General features: G+C 38.8%; 1 protein-coding gene across 13 annotated transcripts in view; it reads left to right on the top strand.

Annotated features, from left to right (window-relative positions):
- Positions 1–21,872, top strand: part of SLC25A21 (solute carrier family 25 member 21) — a 483,599-nt gene that overhangs the window by 295,391 nt on the left and 166,336 nt on the right. For 3 of the 13 annotated variants that reach the window (XM_049611618.1, XM_049611619.1, XM_049611620.1), the window contains one exon: positions 14,216–14,422. The exons of the other annotated variants lie outside the window; for them this stretch is intronic. In XM_049611618.1, the coding sequence (XP_049467575.1) occupies positions 14,421–14,422 (2 nt within the window). In that variant the 5' untranslated portion in view covers positions 14,216–14,420. The remainder of the gene's footprint in view (positions 1–14,215; positions 14,423–21,872) is intronic. 13 annotated transcript variants of the gene reach the window in all.

A 21,872-nucleotide genomic window follows, 5' to 3' on the forward strand; every position in this document is an offset into this window, starting at 1 on the left:
GGATCGGCCGGTACATACCTTGGCTTCCATCCTTCCTCCCACCAGGACTTAACTTGCACTGAAAAGTCTTATCATACTTCTCTCAAAACATATTAATCACTGTGTGAATTCTAAAGACTCACATGGGTTGAAAACTTGGCATCCATACATTGTTATATGTGCTTATGGGGCTTTTACTCAAGTTGTTGAGATTGATTTACACTCTGTTGGTGGCTCCCATACCCCAGACCTGCTGAAGCCAAAACTCTAGGGGTGGGACGTACCAATATATTTAACACCCTCTTGGGTGAATCTTAAGCAGGGAGCCCAGACTAGTCACTGGGTCAACCTTTGGGAAATGTTGCTGAATACCCTTATAGGCAGTTCTGTAAAAAGTTTTCATGTAAAGAGTTCCTTCCCCCCACCCCTCTGTGCATGTGTGGATGTGTGTTAAACATCTCATTTACCTGTGGTTCTCCTTGGTTTCATTTATGTAAACTGCTTTTGTTCGTAATGAATAAAAGTGGAAGGACAGAAGTTCCCTGCAGAGCTCATTCTGTGGTTTGTGAGAATGATATGGGAAAGTATTATCTACAGCCAGAAAAAAAACATCTATTGTCCTACTGAGTGAGGTTACAGAAGCAAAAATCAATGCCAGAGGATGGGAGAGGAATGAGCGTTGGTTGTCACAGAGAGAAGGTAAATGGCTGTGATGGGTAAAAATGATTTAGAGGCGTTAGCCTGCCACAAACTTTATTAAAAAGAGAAATCTGAGGACTGCTGTGGAGACAGGCTACTTTGTGGGGAGCCCAGAAGAGAGTGAGGAGCAAAGAGCTGGGGTGCATCCACAGCCTCCCTTTATGGCAGTAGAGAGGGAACAGCCATGAACTTGAAAATGAACACTTAATTTAAGAGACTGGAGTGGGGACATTGAGCAGCATTGGGGCCCACAGAACAGCAGGGAGGAAACAAGGAACGAAGAATGTTTTCCCCCAGTAGATCCTTTAAAAAAGAAAGAAGAAGAAGAAGAAGAAGAAAAGAATCCTTTCAAAATGGGAATAGAGCAGCAGGGAAAGTTAGGCTGGAGTAGAGAGGGGAGGCAGTAGAGTCTATAGGATTCAATAAAAGTAACAGAGCCGCTGAGAGGGTTATTTCCATATGTTAACGATTTGTCCGTGGTATAAAACATTAAGATCACATTCAGGGTTAGACCATGGTTATGCCTGATTTCTCATCATCCGTAGAAATTCGGGGCTAGACCACTGTCATGGCTTATTTCTAACCATGGAGAGAATGTGTCTGAAGTAAAGCAAGCAAGGAGTAGAAGCACATTTTTATAGACTATGTTTTTATTGGGACTTTGTCACTGTAGCTAAATCAATCAATGGCAACATATAATGGTATGAAATGGTCACAGTATCCCCAAATACCTGTGAATATAACTCCACTTTCCCTTTTGCAGTTGCATGACCACATTAGGGTTTCTTGCATGTGTTTTACTTAACTGCAGTGTCTTTTTGTAGTTATCGAAAGCAAGGAAGGACTAGGTGGTGACCACGCTGCAACTCTGTGTTGATTGTCATGCTTTTCCCTGCAGTCATCACTAAAGATTTATTTATTAGCGTAATCAAATCAGAACAGTGCACAAGATGGATAATATAGGTGAAAATTGACTATGCTCATTGTTACCTCGTAGGATTGCTGTGAATGCATAAGTGAATCCATGTATGCTTTAAAATGCCATTTGCTCCCACCTAAGTACTTTATTACAGATCAAATGTGTCATTGCCAATGAGCACATGACAAACTTTAAAGGGTCCCACATTTGTATAGTGATTTAATTAAAAAGACGTGTAGAATCTAAGCATGACCTTAAAACTAGAAAAAATAATCCTATTTTGTGCCCTGTTTAGAATGCAGCATGTCTATATTCTAGATTGGTGTGCCCTTCTGGAGAAAGGCAGAGAGTTTAGAGATATTAGGCCGTGACCCAGTGAAGAGATTTCTTTAATATTATTGCTGGCATATTTACGTGGACAATGGTCCTGCCTCTCTTTGGGATAACAAGTGTTGTATCAGAATTGTGGAAAACCCACAAGGGTTGATAGTAGAAGGTCTTCCCCTCCCTCACATCATTTGGTGGTCCTTCCATTGGACATAAAGCCAGGCCCTAGGCTGGGTTGGTTACGATAGTTTCCTTACCCAGAGTACTTGGTGCATGTCAGTCTTTGCTGCTACTAAGTAGCTTTAATCTTTTCTCCAGTGGCCCAAGGATGAGGAGGAGATAGAATGTGAGACACCTAAAGACCTGTTGCTCTGAGACATTGGGAGGAAACTTGGTCCCAAAGATCTTAGGCAGAATATTCTTGCTACCATCTGCTAAAATTATTTTTCAGATTCATTAATAAGGAGAAAATCCTTTTAAAAAATCCAGTCAGTTCCTCCCACATAAAATAACAAAACTCTCAATTTTGTTAAATCAACTGTAACTCACTTTATAATCTTGAACTCTTAATTCTGATTTTTTTCTTTTTTCGTTTCTTTTTTATTTGTAAACAGAATTCTTTTTTTAAATCACTCCCTAGAGGAGCATGCTATTTTTATGACTCACAATGTGGAACCTCTGTAAAGTGTTTAATCTTTCCTTCGTTTGTGTTTTTGTCTAAATTTTTAAAATAAAGATTTGGTGTTTGTTTAAAGTACAGTAGCTATTATTCTCCAACTAATTAAATGGGCTTAGAAGATTCTCCCTTAGGCAATAACATAACGTGTGTTCCGTTTTGATACCTCTCTCTTCCTCCTGCTTAACTGCAAAAGCTTCTCCTTCTGTGTGATCCCAGCCTGAAGGATGAGAAGGAAAAGAGCCTATACATTCTTCATGCCTGTCAGTGGGCTTCTCCAGACATCTTTTTTTTTTAAGCTGAAAGGTAAATAACTCTTAAATGGCTTTCTTATCTTTGTCATGGGAAAGTGAATTACTTCTAAAATGAGCATCAGCATGAAAACTATTTCCTCTGTTTCTCCCCACCCCCCACCCCAGGCCCCATCCAGAGTTTTATCCAATTGTTTGTAAATTTTCAACAGCTTCATGAATCTACTTATTTAGCCAATGACCATCACATGTTTCCCTATAATGACGTATTTTGTCTTAACTGTGACTTAAATTCCAATTTTGGGCTGTTAGTCTGTAGTAAGACTATAATATATGAGAAGGAAATAAACTGATTTTGGATTATTTTGAGTTAAAAACAAATGGGATGTTTTTCTAAGCATTTTTATACAATCATAAAGTTTGCTCAGATAATCTTCTATTTTAAGTACACATTTTGAGGGGGTAGAGAATTTGGAACTCATATCATGTCTATTTTCAGTGGCTATTCAAGGCTTTTTGAGATAAGGCCTTGCTCTAAATTCAAGAAGTAAAGCAAAAGTTCGAAATGTTTGCTTTTTATTTGGCTCTCATACTTATTTTTTTATTTGGCTATCATACTTATTTTTTTATTTTTACTATTTTTTTTTAAATATAATTTATTGTCAAGTTACCTAACATACAGTGTATACAGTGTGCTCTCGGTTTTGGGTGTAGATTTCCATGATTATTTTAAATGATTTTTAGCTGAGCTCTAAGTAGTCTGCCACCAGTGAAAATAAAATCGTCTTATCAAGGGTGTTTCTTCTCATCTGCATCTATTAAAAAGAGCAGGTCCTGGGGCACCTAGGTGGCTCAATCGGTTAAGCGTTTGACTTTGGCTCAGGTCATGATCTTGCAGTTTGTGAGTTCAAGCCCCATGTCGGGCTCTGTGCTGACAGCTCAGAGCCTGGAGCCTGCTTCGGATTCTGTGTCTCCCTCTCTCTCTGCCCTCTGCTCACTCTCTCTCTCTCTCTCAAAAATTAATAAATATTTTAAAAATATTTTTTAAAAAGAGCAGGTGCTTATCTCAAAAGGACTGGAATATTCCCTACATGACATGTACAATGGGGGAAGCTCTTCCTGTAGCGTGAGAAAACTTGAAAGTGTTGAGAAAGAAGCTGCTTGAGAAGTGAAAGCTCTAACTGTGAGCTGAACCTTAGAACCTCAAGCCATGCCCATGGGAAAGCTGCTTTTGAGTTGAGCATACAGTGGGAATCAAGCCTAATGAAATCTAAATTGTTGGGATTGTAGCACAGCTGAAAACTACGGTTATGGATATTCTAGAAGATTGTTTTTCCTTTTTGTGAAGCAAGAATAAAAATCATAAATTTCCTTACACAAACATAAATTCAAGACTGATAATGTAGTAAGTATCTTACCTGAGAGCCTTGACCAAAAATTGGTAAAATTGTTTAATATTCCTGGAAAATCTATTCATTCTCAAAATATTCTTGTTGGGATGGTTAAAATAGCCTGTACTGCTTTTGCTTTGCAGTCAGGGCACAGCTGAGATTTAGTTTTGACATAATGAAGAAGTTTGCAAGATGATAAATAGAGCCGTATATTCTCTGGATGCAGCATTGAATACTCTGCGCCAAGTTCCTTCAGAATAAAATTTTCCCATTTGGGGGTGATTGAATATTTTCTCCAGTAAAATTTTTTTGTGTACTTAAAAGGTTACATACTTTCCTTTTGTAGCAAAAACCATTGAAAAGTAAACTGAATATCCTCAATTTGAGGTAATCAAAATCTATCTGGGATATCCATTTCTCTTTTTTATGTAAAGATGCAACACATCATGGTACAAGTCTCATTTGCAGATCTAATTCAGTGCTGCTAAATATTCAAAGGAAAACAGGCTTTAGAATGTAAGTTATCTATCTGTGCCCTTTTAAATTCTGAAAAGTAAATATATGTAAGAAGAAAGTACTGATTTTCTTTCTTTAGATGTTCTATAGTGGGAGCTGGTTGCAATTCTGACCCATTTTCATTCTGAAAGGACAGGCTAGCAGAGATGATCCCTTTTTGTGCACAGGCTTTCCAGGCTTTGTGGACACTGTCAAGGGAGAATGTAGTAACACATATCAACTCAGAGAAGATAAAGACAGGAGACCGGTGTTCCAGTTCAATGCTGTTGGCCCCAGATGAGTGAGTCAATGAAACTGCTATGGGTCTTGATTTCTTACCTGGAAATTAAGGGTATACCTCAAAGAGATCACAAGGCTTCTTCCAATAAGATGTTTTATGTTTTCAAAGGCATGTTGTCAGTGCTTAAAAATGTGATTTTAGGAGGCTCCCGAGTGGCTCAGTTAAGTGTCCGACTTCGGCTCAGGTCATGATCTCATGGTTTGTGAGCTCAAGCCTCATGGCAGGCTCTGTGCTGACAGCTCTGAGTCTGGAGCCTGCTTCAGATTCTGTGTCTCCTTCTGTCTCTGCCCCTTCCTTGCTCTCTCTCTCTCTCTCTCTCTCTCAAAAGTAAATAAACATTAAAAATGTTAATATGATCATAGTACATATCCAGCAGTGGGATTTCTCTACTCCTTGAACATGCCAAGCTCTCTTCCTGTCTCAGGACCTGTGTACCTGATATCCCTTCTTCCTGGAATAACTAGCTTCTCTTCAACCTTCATCCCTAGGTTCAGCTGTCATCTTAGAATCTTCCCTGGCTGCCTCATCTAGCATGGCCTCTGGTGTTTCTCTATTTCTCATTACCCTATTTATCTTTGCACTAGTCTTATGTTGCAACTAGTCATCAATTTGATTTGCTTGTGTACTCATTAACTGTTTGTTCACCTCTACTGGAATGTAGGCTTCTAAAAGCAAAGCACCTTCTTTCTCTGTTCACTGATCCATGTATGCAATGTCTGGAACAGTGTTGGCATAAAGTAGGTGCTCAATAAATACTTAGTGAATGATTATAGTTTAAGAGTTGACACTACATATATATTTTTAAAATTTTGTGTTTGGAAAAATAAAACAAACAAAAACACTAAGACTGACTTTTGAGCCAGACTACACACAAGAGCAGTTCACATACTTTATGGAATTCACATATTTCTTTGGCTACATAATCTGGGCATTTTATATAGCCTAAGCTGTTCTTTCTTCAATGCTTAACTTGTGGTTTATTGTTTTCTGCCACAGAGAATTAGAAATTATATTCATAGGGGCGCCTGGGTGGCGCAGTCGGTTAAGCGTCCGACTTCAGCCAGGTCACGATCTCGCGGTCCGTGAGTTCGAGCCCCGCGTCAGGCTCTGGGCTGATGGCTCGGAGCCTGGAGCCTGTTTCCGATTCTGTGTCTCCCTCTCTCTCTGCCCCTCCCCCGTTCATGCTCTGTCTCTCTCTGTCCCAAAAATAAATAAAAAACGTTAAAAAAAAAAATTAAAAAAAAAAAAAAAAAAGAAATTATATTCATATATTCATTCAGTGCCAGTGAATTTTCCAGGACCTCTGTACCAGCTGCTCCTTTAGTAATCCTGCCATGGAGAAGTTGTCATCTGGATTCAGGATAGTTGAACCTCTCTCAGTCCTGTCCATTCTCCTCTGCCAAAGCTTAACCAATCTTTCTTCCAGTCCAGCACATGGATGATCCCCACTACTAGGCTAGAAATAGAACTCACTCTCCTGGGTGACCTGTGGATTGGTGGGCATGATGCTGGTGACAGGTGGGTTGCATGAAGACAGCCTGGACACTCCTTAAGGAAATGTTTTTAGTGCATACAACCTTATTTTTACCTACACAACTTAATGGGCTACTTTGCAGGAGCAGGGGAGAGGGGCGGGCGTTGGTGTGTGTGTGTGTGTGTGTGTGTGTGTGTGTGTGTGTGTGTGTGAGTGTGTGTGTGTGTGTGTGTGTGTGTGTGTGTGAGTGTGTGCGTTTAATGAATAATGCCAGTTGGAGTAAGCAGAGCCTGTTGAATTCCTCAAGGTAGCTCTTTTGGTTAGTTCACTAATTGGCCTCTTAATGAAATAAAAGGCATAGAAATCTCTTTCTTATCAAGATTTATTATGGATCTTAAGCTTTATGTCTTTCAGAGACAAGCAGGATTAATAGAATAGTAGAGTCAAGTAGGGCTCTGACTTCTTTTCAAAACAAAAATAATGCATGGCTTACAAAAGTAATATTTTCTAGTCTCTTCTGGAAGAAAGAGATTTTATTAAGAAGATGTTCATTTCTGCTTCTGAAGCAATGATTTGGGGATAATTTTTGGATTTTTGCTCATGTTTAGTCCTAAAGAATTTCAAATTAGCATTTGTATTTCCTTGTTATATACTGAAAACTTAAGTAGATTATTTCTTTGATTTCCTTTTGATTATTTATTGATTTCCTGTACTAAAAAAGGGAAACTATTAAGTTTAACTTAAAAAGAAAAAGAAATGACCCTGAGATTTATCCTCAGGTTAAAGAATCAGTATAAAGAACGCTTCCTGTACATTTTGATTTCCCAGAGTGTGAGAAAACTGTCCCTGTTCAGATGCTTGCCAAGTTCTGAGAGAACATTTAAGAGTGTTTTTTGGGTAGCACAGGGAGATAGTCAGGGTCTTGTATGCGGGTGTTCCAGGTTTCAAACTGTAACAAGGGAATGGAAGAAAAGAGAGAAGCATTCCCAAATCAAACATAACTCTCAGGAAATGAGCCAGAACACCTGTGAGAGGTCGGGGGTCAGAAAATACAAATGCAGGGTTCGATATTTTGATCACATTACACAAAAGAAAATGGTCATTGATAGTGGACAGAAGAAAATCTGGAATTTTGTGGAGAAGTTAGGAACTAAGGGTTCTATCATTCTAAAACTCCTTTCTCCCATGACTCTATGATGTTTCAGAAAATATTTTGTGAATTGACACTGAAACTTTCCGGTGGTCTCTTGTTGCTTAAGCATCACATTGAGGAGTTATTTATCTCTTTTCTCTTAACTCCCAGAGGTTCACTTCTGGGAACCTTCTAAGCTGGATTCTTTGGCCAGTTCTTACAAGGCTCGGGAGGGGGGGTGGTGTCCAGCAGTCAGAGATGGAGAGACATCACAGCCCTGAATCACAGCAGTTCACTTCTGTGGAGAGAAAAGCGGTTTGCAAATGTTACTTCATGGGACCTCCTAGGGAAAAGAGGGTGTTTTTTCCATCTCATTTCCCTGTTCCAAATTCTCTGAAATGTGCTTGATTTTTGCCAGGTGTCAAATTATAACCCTCCTTGTCAACCACAAATGACTAATGATCAGCCTAATGACTATGCAAAGTTTGAAACTCACATTTACATCTTAACTTACTGGCTACATTGTGTTTTCATAAATTGTGAAAAAAAATTTCCTGAAAAAGCCAATAAAAACAAAGTTTTAGAGTCTTAATTGCAATGCTCACTTGCAGTTGTTGACCCCGTAGGTGCTCGAGGAGAAACAAAATGGGAGCTGTGGCCAGCCCATCTTCAGGCCCGCTCCGGCCAGCCGAGCAAATGACGCCAGTGCCCCTCTCCTGGGGAGAGTTAAGTGATGTCAGCACCGCTGGGCAGAGCAATATTTGACCCTTAAATGGCTTCATATACAAGCAGCTGTTTTCCTCTTTCCTCCATTCCCTGAAGGAAGCTGGAGGGCTGAAATATCTGATACTCTTTTTTTTTATCCCCCTAGATAAAATATATTTAATCGAATGATGACCACTTTGCTCACTGGCCATTTGCTGTTAAGCAGTTATGCTCAAAAAGCCTGCGCATAATTTTCTTTTCATTATAATATGTGTAAAAAGGAGCAAGGTCTCAGCGAGTTTTCTCCATATTTACGCCGGGCCCCCAATGTGTGCCTTGAGAGCTCATAAAAACAAATCTGCCTCTCAGCCGGGCAGTCGGTAATGGGATCTGGAGCCTCTGTCTGCAAGGTCACCTGTTTAAATAGAGACTCCCGTGGTGCTGCCTGAAAGGTGTTTCCATCTGAGGGCCTCTGGCTAGCTCAGTGTCTTTAGGAAGTGAGCTTCCAGTGCTGGTGCAGCGTTGGCTGTCCAGAAGAGTCTCCCTATTGCTCATCTCTACTACAGCTAATGATAAGAAATCTGGAGACCCAGCCCCAGGCAGATCCAGACTCCAGGCATAAGACAAAGCACGCTTTAGACTTCAAATACAAAGAATTTCCTTCCAAAATTAAAATAGAATGGTATTCCATTTGGCTATTGGAGTGCACTATAGAGTTATCAAACAGTGGTACATTCAGCAAGATCCCGTGGAAACATGAGGGCTGTAAAAATCATCGTGTGAAAAGATGCCAGGAGTTGTTCATAGGAATTAAATGTCCTTTTGCACCGGCAGCAAGCTTTCTTGGACAGCACAGTGGACAAGCCTACTCCAAATTACACACACACATAGAAGTAAGCCAAATATTTGTGACTCTCATTTGTTCTTTCCATCTGAGTTCATATTTTCTGTGTGCCCAGCTTCTAATCTCCATAGATCCGTCCCCTTCCTGTCCCTCTACCTCACAATTAACCCCAATTCCTGCCTCCTTCAGATTCTAGCTGAATTCACTCAATGAACATCTCTGTGTGCCCACCTCTGTGGTATCAGCAATGTGCCAGGGTGTGGGGATCCCGGGGATTCCACATGTCGTTCACTCTCTATGCCCATCTAGCACAGCCCTACCTAGCTGCAGATCTCTTCAGAGCGGTGCCAGTGCCCCTCTCGTCGCTGGCCTCTCCCAATTGAAGGAGGGGGGTGGTACCTTGGTTTTGGCATTTCAGCGAAGTTGTCCCCGCCAGTGCCCACTACCAGAATTAGCAATCTCCAAAATCTGCCCCACCCCCATTTCCTACAAACCATGTCTGAACAACCAGGACTCAAGCCTTCACTTGAGATCCAGATCAGGACTGGCCTGACTGCTTTAGAATCAAAGAGTGAAGTCAGGGTAGAAACAATATACAGAAGGACAGCTCAAGAGAGGGAGAGCAAACAAAGACGGCAGTTCCTGGTTAGGGTCATAAAGCTCCTACTTCCTTTACAGACCAACAATAAACAGAGTCAGTCACCAATCAGTAAACATTCCTCACCACACGAGGGAAGATTTGTGTTCAAAGACAGCAGATTGGATGGCGATTTCCCCACCCTGCCTTTTCCTTCCCCCAACTTAATAGGGATCCTAAAGAAACAGCTTTCTTTGTAAGGTTAGCCAGGGGTTCTCAACGTTGGCTCTGTTGACGCTTTGGGTTGGTTAATTCCTTGTTGTGGGGGGTCTCTCCTAAGCATTATAGAATGTTTAGTAGCCAATAGCCTCTATTCACAAGATGCCAGGAGCATCTTCCTCCCAGTGTGACAACCCAAAATGTCTTCAGACATCACCCAATATTCTTTGGGGGACAAAATCACTCTCCACTCCCGTTGAGAACCACTGGGTTAAACAAAAGAGCAAATCCATTGGTCTCATGTCTAATAGACATAAATATTGATATGTCACATGTAATGTCACATATACCAGTGTCATATGCAAATCTCACATATACCAGTGAGACACCAGAGACATAGTACTGTGTTCAGGGAGCTGCTGCGCAGATGGCGAGATCTGTGATTCTCAAACTTCTGTATGTGTCAGAATCACCTGGAGGGCTGGTTAAAACACAGATGGCTAGGCCTCACCCCAGAGTTCCTGATTCGGCCAGTCTGGCTGTGAGCTAATAATTGACATTTCTGACAAGGTGATGCTGATTCCTGCAGTGGTTCCTGAAAACCGCTGGGCTGGACTTTTCTGGATTGGCACTTGACCTACCAGTGGTGAGGTAATCACAGATGAGGAAGCTGTATTGTTTTAAGCCTTCTCTGTGTCTGTATCTTCCTCTTCATCACCCACTGCCCAGTGTCATTTGGCCTCTTTTTCCCAGGACCTCCTTGAGGGCGTGTCCTCCTTTGTTCTCCTTGGAAAATGTTCCAAACTTTTCCCAACTACTTGGCACCACTAGAATTTTCTGTCTGGCGTTTGCTCCTCGGGTTCATTTCCTGCTCCTGAATTAACTCATGCCTAAATGTCAGGAAATACTAATGGGCACCCAACTTCTGGGTGCTTGTTAATCCTCCTCAGGTTTCACAAAGCAAACTACCAAACTGTGGCATACCGAAGAGGTGGCTTGCTCAGCAGGGAAGAACATATTTGATCACTGACATTGTTCATAGTTGCCGGGGCATGGTGATAATAAAAATTATGTCAAAGCTTATTATTTTTAAAAAGTTCTGTACGGACAATGCACCCCCCTATTGTCTGCACCTTGGGCAAACTGCTACCATTACTGCCCCGTGGTAGTTTCCAGAGATGGCAGAATTTCCCCTCCTTGCACCATGCCCAAGAAAAGACATCAATTATTCTCCTACATTGCAGTTTTCTGTACAATGTAGGTATCTTAGGAAGTGCTTAACTGAATTCTGTGACCATCTGTGGCTCCACTTTGTGGATGAGGTTAAGTCCAGGTTCCTTTGCACCAATGTAAGAAGTCTTTCTCAGAGGACCCCAACCTACCTTTTTCAGAATCTGCTGTATCTGCTGACTTTGATGCAAATACATTCTATCTGTGCCAGATTATTATTTCCCAAACATGACCTGTAACTACGCCTAATAGTGATAATAGTAATAAAAATTATTAACAACTATCTTATCAACATTTACTGTGTGTTGTGTATAATTCTTGACCATGCTGTCTGTTTTAATCTTTCAAAATCCCACAATAGAAACACTATTATCCCCATTTTACAGATAAAGAACTTGGAACTTAGGGCAAGAAAGGAGTTAAGGAGCGAGCCAGGATTTGAACCCAGGCAGTCTGACTCTTCACATGGGACCTGTCTGGATTGGTACTTGACCTACCAGTAAAGGGTTAGCTATAGATGAGAAAGCTAAATTGTGTTAATTAACCCTGATTTCTTCCATCTTTAATTTTATGTGTTAGGCACTGTAGACACTATTTATATTTGTAATGATTACTCTCCCCCAGCTTCTCATTGGCGGGACTCTCTTTCAAGACTCAACTCAAACATAACTTCTTCTGTGAATACTTTTCTACATCTGTAGATGGAAAGACACTGGATGAAATTGTGCATGTGTGTGTGCAAGCATGTGCATGCGTCACACGCATGTGTGTGTCTATAATGTGTATGATATGTGTTTCAAATAATAATATCGTTAGATTTTTATAGTCTTCTCTGTCAAAACATGAGATCATCTCACATTTGTATTTGTACTCAGAGCATATAGCACGATGCCTGGTACCAAAGAGATATTATCTAAGTGTTAACTGAAAGAATAAGTAAATAAAGGACTAATATATCCCAACTTTAAATATTGCTTTAAACATACACAGGCCACATCAGTCTACCAGTTGTCAAACCTGAGTTGAAATGAACACTTCAACATATACTTCTGGTTTCTATAATTTAAAAGATTTTCACCCTTCCTACTTTTGTAAAAAAAAAAAAAAAGAAAGAAAGAAAAGACAATATATGGACTGTGCTCTCTAATCCAAGTGGAACAAAAGCACTAGATGCATAATACAGCAGTGTTTGTTGGAGGGTCTCAGAGGACACCTAAGGCCTCTGAAAAATAGGGTGTTGGCTGATGAAAGTCCCAGGGATCAGACCATTAAAAAGCTGTGGCATTTGTCACTGGTCCAGCAGAACCAAGGGTAGCCACGCTGGAGGAACCGCAGCCATCAGAGTGCATTTCCCCCTATAACCAATTATTCAGTGGAGTAAGCGTGTGTTTGCATGTCCGATGAGTGAAGGAGGGGCTTCTTGGGAGCAAGATGGCACTTCTGTGCTGAGAAGGCTTCAATCTGCTGTGAAGTGCTTTATTTGAGGGCGCCTGGGTGGTTCATTTGGTTAAGCATCCAACTTCGACTTGGGCTCAGATCACGTTCTCACAGTTCGGCTCAGGTCATGATCTCACAGTTTGTGAGTTTGAGCCCCGCATCTGACTCTGCAAGGTCAGCGCACAGAGACTGCTTTGAATCCTCTCTCTCTCTCTCTCTCAAAATAAATAAACATTAAAAAATGCTTTATTGGAGTACAACATTGACTCAGACAGCTTTGCAGATTTTGCAACTTTAGCATTGTCCTTGGGAGATTTTAATGGAAGCAGAACCCTGCCAAAACATTTATCTGGACTGTGATTTGTATCTTATCATTATAGTTTTCAAAGGAATAATTTAATTATATGATTTCCCCTTGAACAATTGTTGTTTTGGTTGTAGTGCCAAATTCTTTTGTAATATTCTATTTTATTTTGGCTACCAAGACGATCTTACAGTATAAGTACTTTGCTGCACTCCCGGTTTCACAATAAGAATGTCACAATTTATTATCAGGGATATATGTTCTAACAGATTTACAATTTTCCTTTTTCGGTGCATGGAGGCAATTTGATCCTATTTCATGTTTATGATATTCATTATATTTAAATTCAGTATGTTTGGTTTCCATGTAAAATTTTAGCAGTGTTTCCTGTATGGTTTTTTAATATATATATTTAAAGCTGAGTATGGTTAGCTGTGTGTTTGTCTTGGAAATATTAGAGCGACAATTTTCTTATCCAGAATTTCATGTATTATGCTAACACATAATGGTATACTCCTAAAGAATACTGTGATCATACTGTAAACACACAAACCAAAAAGCCATAGGAATTTGTAAGTTTCTGTGAAGGTATGCTTCCATTTGTGTAAGTTCTTATACTCTTGTGAAAATTACATTTTTCATGTAATATATGAATTTTTAGCCCTCTAAGTGAGTCCAGTTCAGCTACATAATGCTAGGAACTCTAATTGTACTTTCAGCTGTTATAGCTACATAATGCACAGGAATTACATTGACATTTTAATATGCTGTCACTTTAAGATACACCATGAAGTGTGAACAGAGCACAGGGCACTTGAAGCAGGTGTGTCTAATTGTTAGGGGTAGGTTTTTTTGTTTCTTTTTTTTCCTTTTTTTTCTGAAATACCAATGGTATAGTTAAGAAAAGGTGTAGAATCTAGAAAGAGTGTTTCAAAGCTGATGCAGACTAACCAGGTTCACTTTTGCTAGCTGGTAGAAACAGATTGGACTTCATCATTGTTTTTATTGTTGTTCTGGGCCGTAGGTGATTTTGGTTGGTAGGTCCTTCCTTCTCCTGCAGTGCGTGAAAGGATACATAGCATGCTCATTTGGATAGCAGTGACTGTGTTTCCAATACTTTTTGGCTTTGACTTAAGGTCTGCAACTGCAAAAATAATCATGTTTTGAGGGAGGTAGATCCATTTTATTATCTAAAAAATATGTAACTGTTTTCACTAACTCTTCCAAATGTTTAATATGCTTGGTATCCTTCCAGAGTACCGGGTTCATTATTTGGGAATTAGGAAAACCTCCTTAAAGTAGCTGATCTATCCCAGGAAAAGACTTTGTTTTTGGACGTGGTCACCAGCTTGGCAAGCAGGCAAGCAAACGAGTATATATAAAGCAACCCTTCGTAAGGTTTCGGGGATTAACAACTCAGAGAAGACTCTTAGCTGCTTATTTGGAGAACACACGTTAAAATGTAAGTCTCTTTTTTTTTTTTTTATAGGAAACACAACATTTTGAATACAAGATATTGTGCCATTGAGAGTAATAATTTCCATAGTTTTTCTAGTCCCTATTTTTTTTCTAGTTTGTCAGTTTATTTTATAATCAGCCACGTTCAACTGATTGATTCTCCTGACACCCAGGTACAGCATTTTGTTACCCAGAAAGTTATACTTTTCGTAAAAAATAGCCTTCCTTATCCCAAGCTAACAGGTGTCCCTGCTCCTTAAAAAGACATGGTTTAGAGCTATCGAATATTCCAAGGTAACTTTCCTTTCTGCATTCTAAAATTTTTGCTGCTTGACTATAGAAACTCATGGGTATCAACTTGTTAGTCAGGCTCTAGTTAAGGTAAAAGGAATTCTGATCAAGTTTGTTCAGAATTGTCTCCAGCTGTGCGGGTTTCCGTCCTTGGTTGAACAGAAGCTGACCAAACTCTCCCTTAATTGCTTGCCTCTTTTTCTTCAGCCACTGAAATTAGGTGTGATTGGGCCGTAACAAATCATGTGACACATATGGCTCCCAGGTTATCTTACATACTTTATTTTGTGCATAGAAAAGACTAAGTTTAATAAACTATTAATGACTCCAACATCTGTTAGCTTGTTCACAATCAGAATATTTTCCTTTAAATAGAGACACCAAGCAATCCCTGCACAGAGCATATGCATATTGTATCTCTTATTTGAAGAGGAATGTAGAATGCCATAATCTTTAATCACTGTTTCCACCACTAACATTTTTAGTAGGGGGAAAGGATAGGTAGAAAACAGGATTCTCTGACACCTGCCATGGTCCCTGTATTATGCATTAAGTCTGAATTTCTAGTAGTGAATGAAGGAGTCCCATGGAGTATAATCAAGACCAAAATATTGCTTCCTAAATAGATGCAGAATCCCTGCTCTCTTTTTTGGCTGAATGGTGCTAAAATCCATTCAGAGATGCTGGTAGGCTTTTGTGCCCTATACTATAGCTCTATTAGATGCCTGGAGAGTGCAGGTCATATGGAGAAAATAATATGTTATAACAAAGCAATGCACTATCAGTCAATTTTCCAGGATGGTTAGGAGGTACCATGGTGAACATCATTTCTGAAGGATTGGGAGGAAAAAGGTGGTCAAATCTGAGTTCTGACTGAGTAGCTCTCTGTGATTATAAGCTTTTTTCTTAACAGGGACTGCAGGCAGCACTTTTCTTTCAAATTTTTCTACTGCTTTCTGGAGCCAGCAAGCTAACGTGTGGAAAGAATTTCAGTTTTTGAGCAAGACAGGCCTGGGTTTGAATCTTGACTGTATGACTTAGTAACAGCGTGACTTGACCAATTACTTAACTCATCCATATTTTTCTAATCTGTAAAATAGAGGTCGTGATACCCAACTAATGGGACAGTTGTATTAACTATCATATACGTAAAATGCCATGATATTTCTGGCAAGGAGTCAGCCCTTGGTAGCAATCACTAATTCTTTGCAAATATGGGTTGGTGTGATTAGAAGCACTCATGAATATCTTGTTTTCTTTCTGAGCCACAGAGTCAGGATAACGTCTGTTTGGATTAAGTTTAGGCCTCTTTCCCATCTTTGGGGCTCTCAGGATAAAGCCCACAGTCTTCAGCTCTCACAGGGCTGTCACATCTGGCCCCCTGCATGCTTTATCTTCCTCCTCTTCTATCATTCTTCCTCCTGAACTCTGTGCCGCAAACACCACTCTCTTGTTTCCTTCTGCCTTTGCCCATGCTGGTTCTTCTGTCTGGAATAGTCTCTCTCCACCTCATTCCTTCTCCTCTTCCCCTGGGCTAACACCTTATCCTTTAGGTATTTGTTTATCCATCACTTCCCCTGGAAGGCCTTCTCCCCTTCCTATGTTAGGGTCAGGTACCCACCTGCTACTGTGCACCATCCACTAACTTTCCCTGATCACAGCACTTCTTGCATAAAGTATTGCTAATTACCTGTTTACTTACCTGTACCCACACGAGACTGAAACTTCTGTGGCTATAAGAGCCATTTGTCATTCACTTGACCCCCAAAGACTGGCACATAGCTAGAGAACAATAAAGATTCGGACTAATTAATTGGTAGTTTAATTAAACAGTGAAGTAACAAGTAACTGAAAGTAAGTAAAATAAGTTCAACTTTTTAAAAAGTCTAAGCCTTTGATTCTAAAATATTAACTGAACATGATAATAGATCCTAACATGTCTGGCATGCATTTTAGCAGGAAATAAGCTCTGGATAACTGACTTTCAAGATCCACCAGAGATAAAGATTCTCTCAAAAGGTAGCATAGCCCAAAGCTTTGGAAATGCCATTTCTACCTTATTTTACTTTGCATCACTTAGAGTTATTAAATGAGTTTTTGAATATGATAGGCAATCCAGAGACTTTATTTCACTGGACTTATATGAAAAGAACCAAGTTCTTACTTCTCGTTTTAGAATGGTATTTGGTAGGGGGCGCCTGGGTGGCTCAGTCGGTTAAGTGTCTGACTTCGGCTCAGGTCATGATCTCACGGTCCATGAATTTGACCCCCATGTCGGGCTCTGTGCTGACAGCTCAGAGCCTGGAGCTTGCTTCAGATTCTGTGTTTCCCTCTCTCTCTGCTCCTTCCCCACTCCCACTTCTCTCTCTCTCCCTCACTCACTCACTCAAAAATAAATAAACATTTAAAAAGTAAAAAAAAAAAAAAAAAGGAATGGTATTGGTAAAATAATTTATGTCAACTGGACTGATTATTTTGAATTATTCTCAGACTAGTAGTGATAGTTTTTGCTTATAATGAAAGGTAAATATATAAGCCCTTTTCATCACTATTTCCTTAATATCCAATTTCTTGAATCAAGGTGTCACATTTGAATTACACATTTCAAAAATGTGTAATTCATCCCCCCGCTGTCCAAAAGAGCCATGCTTTAAAAATGAAAGGATTCATTATGTCAGTGTCTCATAAATGTATTCCGCATGGTCCTCTCCATATCAAATGAAAGGGGAACAAATACATATGAGCAGATGAAGACAGGGAAGGAATGAGAACTATCTGGGGATGTACCTGAGTAGTCCAAAGCAAACTCAAATTCTCATACTTGATCTTTGAAATTTATTTTATTTTATTTTATTTTTTTAAAAAATTGTTTTAATCTTAATTACATGTCATGCTATATCAATTTTTGTATTTATCCCAAATCTTAGAATAAATTAGAAGCTCCAAGATTATTCACCATGTTAATTTTACAACTTTGAAAATCCCCTGCCTTTCTTAGTTGGAAAAGCACAAAATTAAGAGAATATTCTAGGCCTGAACTAACAGTGAGAGAGACAAAAAGTCAGAATTCGATCAGATTACAAAGAGGCCCCTCAAAACCCAAACTTAAACAGAAACCAGAGTGGATTTGAGCACATGAGATTCCAGACAGCCTGATTCAACTCAATTTCACAACTGTTTATTGGTCTCTTAATATGTGAAAATGAAATGAGATTTCACTTGAACCAACCATACCCTGATCAACCATTAAGGAAGTCATTACCAAAATAAGAAATGTAATTTGAAATATATCACTGATTTCTTGAGCAAAGGACTGATATTGATTCCATTCACAGGTATCTTTTATAAGAAAGAGAAATCTGTTGACTATTTGGAAATAAGAATGGCTTTACTGCATTTCTACCAAGAGTAGATGAGACCCTGTTCTGGGCCAAGTTCTGCTTTGGGGAATTGCATTCCATAAACCTAAATACTGCTAGGAGTTCCCTGGAGACTCTGCATCCTCCCTCTCGTTCTGTCCCCGATGCAGAGTGCTGCTGACAGCTGTTGGACAGCCAAGGCAATTCACCTCCAGAGTTGCATAATTTGGAAAGTGCTTTGGGATCCATTTGGTTGAAAGGTTGTTAATTATGATGATTTATGACAGTGGAAACGAATCTGGGCCTTGACAGTATGGTGAATATACTTAATGCCTAATTCCTTTGCTTGTCCCACTGGAAAATCCCTAAATACAGGGGAAAAAATTCTAATCTTATTGTGCCTTATGAATAGGGTCCACAGTTGTGTAAAACAGAATATTATTGACCCTTTGAGGTGAGGTGATAACTTAAAAAGGGGAACATCTGGGAGTTGATGGGTAGTATTTAGCAATACTATGTGATTATTTCAATTCATGGTGTATTTGTCCACCTAGTTTTCTCTACCTAGTCATCAAATTAGACACCCTGACTATTCCCTCTCTCTTACTGCACATAGCCAATGATCATCATACCCTTTTGTGTCTGCCTTGGAAATGTCTCTTAAATCTGTTTTCCTGCCCCCCACTGCCCTTGCCCTAATTCAGCCTTTATCACCAATTCCCAAGGGCCTGCCTTCCATTCTTGGTCCCTATTCAAACCTAAGTGTCTACTGCTCCCAGCGTTATCTTCCTGAAACAATAAATGAAACAAAGCAAAAATGTAGGTGTTTCACTCACCTCCACGTCTGAAAATGTCCTATAAAAATCATCTAACCTCCTTTGCAAAGCCACAGACAGGTCTTCTTTTGGCTCCAGTCTTTTCCACCTCACAGAAGTTTACCCCTGCGTACCCTCTGCTACCACCACAGTAACCTTCTCACCTTTTCTTCAAACATCCCATGCTCTTCTCAAATTCTGTGAGCCTTTGAACAGAGAAATCCACCTCCTGGAGGGTCCTCTCTTACCTTCTTTGCCTGGCAAACATCTACTCATCTTTCAATGCTTTTGAAATGTCACTTCCTATGCCCAGTTCTCCCAGGCAGAGTCAGGTAATAGTGGCATTTATCACAATGTGTGACGTTCTTCTGTTTTCATATCTATTTCGCCTACTAGATTTTAATTTACAAAGATAGGGACTAAGTCCTATTCATTTTAGTCTTTTCAGTAGACAAAGTAGGTACCAATAAATGAACAAATGAATGCTAGGGCCAATAACTACCAAATAACCTGGGTTTAGGTTGCAGACATTGTAAAAAATGTAGTAATCTACTGATGGCTGGATGTTTTGATGGAATTATCAGATTCACCTAAAAAAATTCTAAACATCAATGTATTCATCCATGCATCTATTCATTCATTCACTTCCTAATGTTAGGGTATACAAATCTAAATTCCTTAACCAAAATTCTTGTGCACTGTTGGTAGGAATGGTAAAATGGTAAAGCCACTATGGAAAACAGTATGGGGCTCCTCAAAAAAATAAAAAAAGAACTACCATATGATCTACCAATCCCTTTTATATATTCAAAAGAATTGAAATCAGGATCTCAAAGAGATATCAGCACTCCCATGTTCATTGCAACACTATTCGCAATAGCCAAGATACGGAAACAACCCAAATGACCACAGACAGATGAATGGATAAATAAAATGTGTTTTACATATATATGTATGTATATATATATACATACATATATATAAATAATATAAATATGTTTTACATATATATGTATGTATATATACATGCATGTATATGTATATATACATACATATATATAAATAATATAAATATTTATATTATATATTACATATACTACAATTATATATACAATATAATATATTATATGTAATATATAAATAAATATGTTATATGTAATATATAATATAAACATATATATAATATATTATATATAATATAAACATATTAATATATGTATTTATATTATATTATTTATTATTATTTATATTATATAAGATATATAAATTACTATTTATATTATGTAACATATAAGTACATATTTAGTAATATAAATAATATAAATAATATTACATATAATATAAATATAAAAAGAAGGCAATCCTGCCATTTACTACAACATGGATGAACCTGAACGATATGCTAAGTGAAATAAGCCAGTCACAAAAGAATAAATACTGCATGATTCCATTTATAGGAAGTATCTAAAATAGCTAAAACCATCAAATTCATAGAAGCAGAGACTATAATAGTGGTTGCCAAGGGCTAGGGGCTGGAAGAAATGGGAGTTTTTGTTCAATGGACATAAAGCTTCCGTTATCAATGGACGTAAAGCTCTAGATGAATTAGAGCTGGAGAGCTGCTATATAACATTGTGCCTATAGTTAACAGTATGGTATTGTGCATTTCAAAAATTGTTAAGTGGGTAAATTTCAGATTTGGTGTTCTTACCTAAAAACAAAAACAAAAGGACACAAGGAAACTCTAGAAAGTGTTGAGATTTGTCTGTTACTTTGCTTGTGCTGATGGTGTCATGGGTTTTACATATGTCCAAACTCATCAAATTGTACACATTAAATATATACAGCTCTTTGTATATCAATTATACCTCAATAAAATTGTTTTTTAAAAAGCTCCTGAAGACAGGTGTTCCAAAATTCATTTTATAATATTTTTTATAATATTATATTTTATAATATGGTGCACCATGTGTATGACAAACACCCCAGTAGGGTCTGGAACAGCGTTCCATAATCAAATGTAATACTTCTGCAACTAAGCACATGCACATTCACACTAAATATAATGAAAACTACAGATAACTTCATTCTTTTCAGGGAAGACTTTGCCATCAAATGAGTTTGCCACAAACTTAGGGGAAAATCGTGGTTTGGGGATGTTTCGAGCATTTGGATTTGGGAACTGCGGAAAGGGATTAGGGCCTGTAAATGCATTAGCCTATTTGTTTATTGTTAATCTCTCTCCCTACAATGTAAACTCACTGGAGCCACAGACTTTCTCCTGCTCACTCCTGTATCGCTAGCATTAGAACTGCGTCTGACATTTAGGATGTACTCAATAACCTTTGTTGAGTGAGCGAATGGATGGATAGATGGATACATGAATTAAACAAAAGTTTGGCTTGCTGTGGAGATAATCTGAATAACAGAGACTATTACGTGTTTCTAAGCATTATTTTTTTTCATAGACTCTAAGTTCTTATGGGTCAGGGTACTTTGTTTTGATCATGTTGTGCTCTCTGATGCTTTGTATAGAGTTAGTGCTGTCTGCATAAAAGGAATTATAAATTCCTTTCACAACTAGAAAGTAGTAGTTTGCATTTTTTGAGAAAATTTAAATTCCTTCTAGAACATTGCAAAGCAGAGTAATGTGGTTTAAGGGTTTAAAAGTAAACACGATCAGTCACTCTTCACTGGAGCCCTGGGTATAAAGGAGCAAATAAATATTCTAATCACCATGTTTTAGAAATATATTGCCTTATACTCCAGTTTACTATCCATGTCCCGTGCTGAACTATAAACTTTTATTTCCCTCAAACAAACCCCCAAACATTTATCACATTAAAAATGAATCATCTGTTATGCTCCAACCATAAACTGAATAATAAACAGAGGCAGGAATTATGATCTCTGGAAAACTGGAGAAGCGCCGGCGTGTGATCACAATATTCCGCCCCATAAATCTTCAAATCCATATTTACATTGAATT

Source organism: Panthera uncia (genome assembly GCF_023721935.1).
Source record: "Panthera uncia isolate 11264 chromosome B3 unlocalized genomic scaffold, Puncia_PCG_1.0 HiC_scaffold_1, whole genome shotgun sequence".
Classification (NCBI taxonomy): domain Eukaryota; kingdom Metazoa; phylum Chordata; class Mammalia; order Carnivora; family Felidae; genus Panthera; species Panthera uncia.